General features: G+C 44.7%; 2 protein-coding genes across 5 annotated transcripts in view; one reads left to right on the top strand and one right to left on the bottom strand.

The window, feature by feature from the left end:
- The window catches only part of cnksr2a (connector enhancer of kinase suppressor of Ras 2a), a 214,562-nt gene that overhangs the window by 46,522 nt on the left and 160,032 nt on the right, over positions 1-8,008 (top strand). The gene's annotated exons all lie outside the window — the stretch shown is intronic.
- LOC145658744 (SH3 domain-containing kinase-binding protein 1-like) overlaps positions 19-8,008 on the bottom strand; it is a 33,414-nt gene continuing 25,424 nt past the window's right edge. The window contains exons 4-8 of the mRNA XM_081717932.1: positions 5,578-5,684; positions 5,360-5,492; positions 4,048-4,241; positions 282-357; positions 19-188 (exon numbers count right to left, since the gene is read on the bottom strand). Of these exons, the coding sequence (XP_081574058.1) occupies positions 46-188; positions 282-357; positions 4,048-4,241; positions 5,360-5,492; positions 5,578-5,684 (653 nt within the window). The 3' untranslated portion in view covers positions 19-45. The remainder of the gene's footprint in view (positions 189-281; positions 358-4,047; positions 4,242-5,359; positions 5,493-5,577; positions 5,685-8,008) is intronic.

The following is an 8,008-nucleotide window of genomic DNA, read 5'->3' as shown; positions in this document are numbered from 1 at the left end:
AACAAACCTACAGTTGGATTCATTATTTTCGTTAACTTTTTAGTCTTAAACAGCATATTCGGTTCTCCTTGGTAATGAAACACTTTCACTCACCTTACTAATAATAGTAACAATGTCTCCCTCTTTGATTGACAGTTCATCCTCATTTTGGGCATCATATTGGAATAGCACTTTGCAGAATTCCTTTCCTGTAAACGGACCCAAAACAGAGAAAACCTTCACAAGCCGGTATCGATTCCACCAATCAGCTAGCACCAAACTACAGGGCCTCGTCCCGTTACCTTTACTCTTGCTGTCAGGCTCTGTCTTCATGGTTTCCTGGGCAACAGCTGGGGCTGCTTTTTTCGCTGTCTGTTGCTGTGGAAAGAGGAGAAGGCCTGTTGCTAAGCCCCACATACTCGGGCAGACGCCCGCGATTTTAAACACCCAGTTGGCCTGCGTCTGAGTTCATTTTTGGCAACTCTGCGACAGACAGCATGTTGCAATGTTGCCTACACTGGTGACGTGAATAGAACAGGAGGCAGAGGAAGTTAGAGAGCGAGCGAGAGTGTGAAAGGGGGTTGGAGGGAGAGCGTGTGAGTGAATGGCCCACTGTGCATGTGGTGATGCGCAGCCTACCTCTTTCCAGCACGACTCGTACTCCTTGCACAAACATGAACTGGGGAATCTGTTCCAACCCCACAGAAAACAAGCTCTTTAACACGGAGCACACCCAGTGCAGCCCATGCACACACACACACACACACACACACACACACACACGCACACTCACACACGCACGCATACACTCACACATGCGCGCGCGCAAGCACACACCCACACGCCCACACACACACCCACTACTCTGTTCACTCAGGAAGAGCAGGCCCTCTTATATCTCCCATCCCTCCACCCTCTCTCCTCGCCCCCCCCGTCTCTCTGTTGGGACGCCCCGTGACGGAGATTAAGCTAACGAGAGTCATGTGGCTGCTTAGGCACTGCGTCTGAGGAACATCTGGATCCTAGCTGGGCCCTGCAGGGCTCGGCTGCTCTGGCTGGTTACACGGGTCTGTGCGTAAATCCCCGCCACGACCCTCACTTCCTCGACACGCAGACTACATCCCCCATGTGCCCCTTCGGCGCTGTTGGAAAAACCACCACACCACGAAACACAAAAGCTCGAGCATCGCCGCCAACATGCTTGGCATCGAACGGTCTAACCCCAAAGCCCTCGTCTGACACAGCGTCCTCAGGGAGGCGGAGAAACAGAGGGAACAAGGCAAAGGGGAGAAGAAGAGGAAAAGGAGTGATAAAGACAAAAGAGCTTGATACAAACCAGCAGCTCTCTTTATGTGGGTTCCCAGTGTCCTTTGCTTGTTCTCCACTCACAGACACACCATATCAACCAAATCCTCCGGAACGAAAAACTTGTTGTATGTGGTGAGAGAGTGTGGGCCTATGTGCATGTGTGTGTGCGCGCGCACGCACGTGTGTGAGAGAGTATGAGCAAGATGGACCATCCACAGCTTAGAGGAACTTTCAGTCTCGCTCTAGTTACCACCCTCCCCTCCCCACGCCAAGTCACATGACCCCTTCGTGAGTTACTTCTGCTTTAAGCAAGCCTGCGCTCGGAATCAGCAAACAGCAAACAGAGAGAGAGAGAGAGAGAGAGAGAGAGAGAGAGCAGGGGGAGGAGGGAGAGAGAGGGAGTTGGAGTTGGGGGCAGGGTTATGGAAAACACACTGTCAAAAATGTGGCCAAATTTGTATGTGGGTAGTCTAGTCTGACGCACTGGTAGCTCCCCTATGAAAGCTGCATTTCCATACTTCCACAGGAGAGCAGAGCTATTTTTTTCCCATGAGAAAATGCCATCATGCTTTGGCACTCATTAACAAAAAATCTTGATGTCACATCCTGTGAGCTCAACGCAAACAGAATAGGGTAGCTAGGAAAGATTTCCTCCTTCCTCGAACCTGAACAATATGGAGGATGAAGAGGTGACAAGCAGAGAGGAAGGAAACAAGGCCTGCAGCCTTAAATGTCCTTCCTGAGTGAGGTACAGTGCCCAAGCTTGTCTGTCACCTCCGGACAGTTAAACAGACACAGGACGGACACACACACACACACACACACACACACACACACACACACACACACACACACACACAGGACATGCATACAAACACAGGACACACACTCAGGACATGCGCACACAGGACACACGCACACACACGAAACACACGATACGCGTGTACACACACACACACACACACACACACACACACACACACACACACACACACACACGGGACATTCACACAGACAGCCATTGGCCATCATGTCCTGCCCCACTGCAATGGATGCCAGCAGTGTTTTAAATGCTTAGCAAGCAGGGCCTGAGCAGCCAGGTGAATTTTCCCTGCAAATCTCAGCAGCTCTATGAGGGAATGGCACACTAAACTGAGTACAGATGAGAGACTGAGGATGAGTGGGAGGAGACGGAGAGAGAGAGAGGGGGAGAGAGAGAGAGAGAGAGAGAGAGAGAGAGAGAGGGAGGAGAGAGCGAGAGCGAGAGCGAGAGCGAGAGAGAGAGAGAGAAGGAGAAGGAGCATGGAGCCTCACCCTCACGGCCAAATGGAGACAGAACGGCACCGGACAAGCCCACCCTGCTACAGGATGTGACATCACCCTTTTCAGAGTTACCTCACGTAATAATGCAAGTGTGTGCAGCTCACATCCTGAGCTTTGAACTCAGTTATCTGACCAACAGTGGCTTTGGAGAACACACAAAAACTGCGCAAGTTCAAGATGCAACAGTTGTGACGGCAGGCATGAGAAACAACAAGAAACTGTGGTGTTTAACGTCAAGCTCACACAACACCTCTCATAATGTCATTTTTGCCAAATGTCACATGAGAATACTGGAATTCACAGAAAAGGAAGTGGGACAAACCTGGGTGTAGGACCTGAGCCACAGCAGATCTCTTCAGTAAAGGAGATGCAGCACTGTGTGGAATCAATTATTCACAAAACACATCCACACAACTTGTTGGACATTAAGGTGTATGAACATCTGCTTGTGGTCACTAGTTTGCAGTGCGTAGTTCCCTATGCAGTGTGAACTACAACTTTTGGCTCCATTATCAAGGACCCCATGTCTTACACAATCATGCCCACATTTCTGGCCAACTCTCTTATATCCTTCTCTCTAAATCTCTGAGCAGAGAAACTCAGGCATACAGGCAGGTTTAAAGCCATTGGAATATTTGAATAATTATGGAGATTTCCCAGCATTTTTAATAGGTATGGGGATATTGCCGCTGTCATTTTGCCAAAACGTCCCCCACAATGAATGATTCCAGCAATCTTCCGCCTCCCCTATGCGGATGACATCAAGCTGGGTGCCAGAAGGGAATGAGACATCAACTTACTAATCCATTTCACTAGGATATTCACCAGCAACGGGATTGGAATGTCATTCGGACTGTATAAGTGTTAGGTGGAGAGGGCCGGTATCTAGAACTGAGGGGACCCGTACTGCCAGAAGGTACCATGGCAGATGTGATGCAGAATGACCAAGCTAAAATCCTTTGGGACTTCCAGATACAAACTAACAAATTGGTATTGGCTAATTAACTGGACATAGTAGTGATGGACAAACAACAGAAGAGGGCAGTAGTGATAAATGTATCGATGCCAAGTGATGTCAACATCAAGAAGAAGGAACATAAAAAGCTCAAAAAATACCAAGGGCTGAAAAAAAGCTATAAGGATGTAGAAGGTAAAGGCAACAATGGTGCCTGGGGCAGCTGGGGCACTAGGGGCTGTGACCCCCAAACTTGGAAGGTTTCCCACCATCCCAGGAGCAACAATCCAAAACTGCCTCCAGAAGAGCACAGTCTGGGAACAGCTAAGATACTATGCAGGACACCCGAGTTTGAAGGAAAAAGACCATATATATATATATGTGTGTGTGTGTGTGTGTGTGTGTGTGTGTGTGTGTGTGTGTGTGTGTATGTGTGTGTGTGTGTGTGTGTGTGTATATATAGTTAGTCAGTTCTCTCATACCTTCTCCAGCTCATTCTCCATGTCCATGGAGCGGGGGCGGAGCTTAATGGGCTGATCTTTGAAGATGTCCCCGAAACCAAAACCGCGCACCTTCTTGGGCTGTATCTCCGTGCTGGAGGCCATGCTGCCCCCATCGGATCGCACGCTACTGCTGTCTCCACCATCGCTCTCTGAGCCTGTGCTGTCCTTAACACCTACACACACACACACACACACACACACACACACACACACACACACGAAGAGACACTGCATGGGAATTTGTGTGTGTGTGTGTATGTGTGTGTGTGTGTGTGTGTGTGTGTGTGTGTGAGCTGCGTATGTGAGTGTGAAAAAGTGTTTGTTGAGGTGATTGTTCCTGTTCTGTACTAAAATAACATCTTCCTGGCCCAGCTTTATGTAGTTTCAGAGATGGCTCAAAAAACCCCAGGTGGCACACACACACCCACACCCACACACCCACACCCACACACACATATACATCTGTTTTCACTCTAGTCAAGAAGCAACCCAAATTCAGCCCTCTGTATTGTCTCGAAATGTCTCTCCTCTCTGGGGATCTGCTGGCTCATGCGCAGAACAGTATCTCTGGCGACACCTGGCTAAGGCCCTAGTAAGCCAATGGACTGATTCTCATTCAAAAAACTCCCACTTCATGTCTTAACTCCACAGCCCATTTAAAAAATGCAGAAAGTTTTATTTTTTTTCCTCTGCATTTTTTTTCTCTGCACAGCAATTCAAGCTTTTTTCCTCTGTGAAGTTATCTAATGAGTTTCAGAAGGCACTGTTTTCTTCAGTCTTCTGAGGACTGTAATCATCTATCATCGCTGATCCAAGAAAACCTCCAAACTCCCCATTTTACACTTTTATGTTCAACAGTGCAGCACTTTAAAAAGACTAAGATAAGTTAAAAAAGGACATAATTTTTCTCCCTTTGTTCAGTGAAATTTGTTCAGTGAAATTATGATAATGGGATGGGCAACAGTCTATACACCTAGAAAATGTGTGTTTATCTAATAAGGTGTGAGTATATGTGCACGGTAGGTGTTTTTAATAAAATGAAGGGATCAGTGAAGCCTTCATTATTTAACCGAATGTTTCAACTGCAGTTTAACACTTTAACAGAGCAATTTAACAATTTGATAACTCAATTTGATAAAAATTATTTTTGGCCAAACATGCTGGTTGTCACATCCTGTGAGCTGAGTGCTCACAGAAGTGTGACTTCTCTGCTGCTGGACCAGGTTTATATTTCATGACTATGTGTTTTGGGCAGCAGTGCGTGAGATGGCTGGGGCATTTTTGGACTGACTGGTCCGCGTGCTGCGGGTGTCCTCCGGCGGGGTGGCCGGGTCCTCATCGTCGGCCGTCAGCCCTTTGGTGAAGTTGGAGGGGAACATGCCTGTCCGGCCATTCAGGTAGCCCTCCCACCATCCCTCCTCCACCTGGAACAAAGCCCAGAGTAAGCCGCGCTACCGCAGCCGTCCGCTCGCGGGGGAAAGGACTGCCACGTCGCCACGACACGCTCACCTCACATAGCACCTCGATGACGTCTCCGATCTTCAGTTCCAGCTCGTCGTCGTTCTGTGGCATGTAGCTAAAAGCGGCTTTGCAGCGTCTTTTCCGTATGGCCTCGCCTGTGACCCCATGCACGCCCGCACACGCACGACACGCCCACGTGCACACACATATAGGTTAATGAAATTTGATTTTCCAGGCAAACCGTATTAAAACAAATAATTTCTTTTGCACTAGGTGTCTCCATCCTCCGTCCTACTAAATAACTTACTGCAGTGAGCAGTTCATTTTCAGCAGGTTTCACTTCTCTGTCAAAGCACAATGGAAAATGGGAGCTGCTCTAGCCATGAGTGACTACTGCACTAGTGGTGATCTGCAAAAGTCTATACCGTAATCAATTTACACTTTAATCTGAAAGGCAAAATAGTCGATTCTTTCTGCACCACCAACTGTAGGGCAATCTGTGACATCTTGGCAACCACATCTATATGAATAAAAGCAATGCAGTCTCTGTAACATGGAGGGTTTATAATCTGATATCCACTGACAGACCATGCAGGGCACTCTTAAAGCAATCTAAATCAATCGCAATGAGATACATACAAAAGTAGTGCTATGGTGAATAGGCCAAAACTTCACATTGACTTGAATGTCAGTTTTCTGTATTGCAGTTAACAAATGAGATTATAAAACAACAATCCAAATAAATGAATTAATAAAAAAAAAAACCCCACAAAATATAATTACAATGAGTGAATTAATCAACAAGGACTTAAATAACCTAACCCTGAAAGCATAACCTACATTCCTCGATGTAGTGTTTTAATCATTTTACTCAGCGAAAAGGCATCTTAATGGCTTTCTTGTTTTGTGACGTTTGCAACAGGGAGTCGCAAAAGATGTTTACCTCACCACAAAACAGTCTAAAATTATGGACCAACACTACTACCCTGGATTTGTGAATGTGGAATTTCTCTAATAGGATGAATAATTTAATATCCTCAGCTATTCTAGTTGATGTCACTAGTTAGGAACAAAATCATTACAATAGGAAATCTATACAATTCATGCAAATATATCAAAACAAGTCAAGATCATTCCAAACTCATCTGAAAAAGTCCAGTTACAAAATAAATAACTCTCCAGTTTCGATTTCCAAAACAGCCTCATGGAGATATAGTAGGTTTAAATGTATTCATCAAAACGTTATGAGGATAAAATGTACATACAAATTCCCTTTTGCATTCATAAACTTTAATTCTATAAGGCTTTAGTTATGCACTTCATCATATGGTGATTGTTACATTTCCTAACTAACAAATCTATACCACCAAGAGAAAAGTCAAAAGTTCCTTTAAATGAAGGGTTATAATTTCAATGAGCTCTCATAGGGTAGGAGCTGTTGTGGTGAAATTGTTTTTAATATCAGTCTCACAATCTTTCCATGAAATATCCAACCTCATCTCTGAATTCATTATAAACATAAAACTCCCTATTGCGTTTTAATAAACCTGTTGTGATATTGTATACCTGTTTTAATAAACCTTTTGTGATAAAAATGACATTCTTATTAAGTCATTCTTTTCCGAAACATTATCTAATGATTGACTGTATTAAAGTCCAGAGCATTAAACAACCCTTCTGAATAGTTCCTAACTAGTGTTTTTCTCTTAATATGCTTGGTCTTATTTTTCCTTATAAATTCAATAGAAGAGAAACAATAGAAGAATATGTCAATTTATTGACATAGAGAGACGAGGCTGGACACGCAATTCTTGAAATACCTTTAGATTTTGAAAGCAAAACACTTCCAAGAAATCTTACTGTCTGTTTAACCTTTTATCTGTGAGTTGTTTATCCTATGTAAAGCCATTACGCCTTTCTTATTCTGTGTAACTGAAAGACCCAAAGCAGCAAAAAATTATTGTAAAATATCCAGGACAACAGGAACCTGTTCATTGTCCTTCAAAAACAATGCATTGCCTACTAATTTACAAATTAGAAACTTGTGTCCTGCAGTCTGAGTACCTTTGATGCTGGAGCAATGTACTGATGACAAACCAGGTAGAAGTGCCTTTAGCCAAAGACACACAACTACTACTAAGGTTGGAACCATCTTCAAAAACTGGTGCCCAGAACCAAAATGATGCACCACATCATACAGGAACTCATGTTCCACCACCATTTCGACAGCTTTACAGAAACCCAGAAATAAAATAACTGCCTCCTATTTGACCAGTTCATGGTAACCTAAGAAATCTAAAACAAGACAGATGTTATTTGAAATGCTTCTGCCCTTCCTGAGTCCTGACTGCAAGGCAGAGATAATCTCTCCTAACGCTGATTTCAAGCGGGTGGTATAAAGAGCAGCTAATAACTTATAATCTGAGTTAAGCAACATAATTGGTGCCAGTTGTCTACCACAGTAAAATAATGTCACCAC

The sequence above is a fragment of the Electrophorus electricus genome, chromosome 1 (genome assembly GCF_041902795.1).
Source record: "Electrophorus electricus isolate QZ-2024a chromosome 1, ASM4190279v1, whole genome shotgun sequence".
NCBI lineage: Eukaryota > Metazoa > Chordata > Actinopteri > Gymnotiformes > Gymnotidae > Electrophorus > Electrophorus electricus.
The sequence above is the reverse complement of the archived record's forward strand: the minus strand, read 5'-3'. Positions and strand labels throughout refer to the sequence as shown.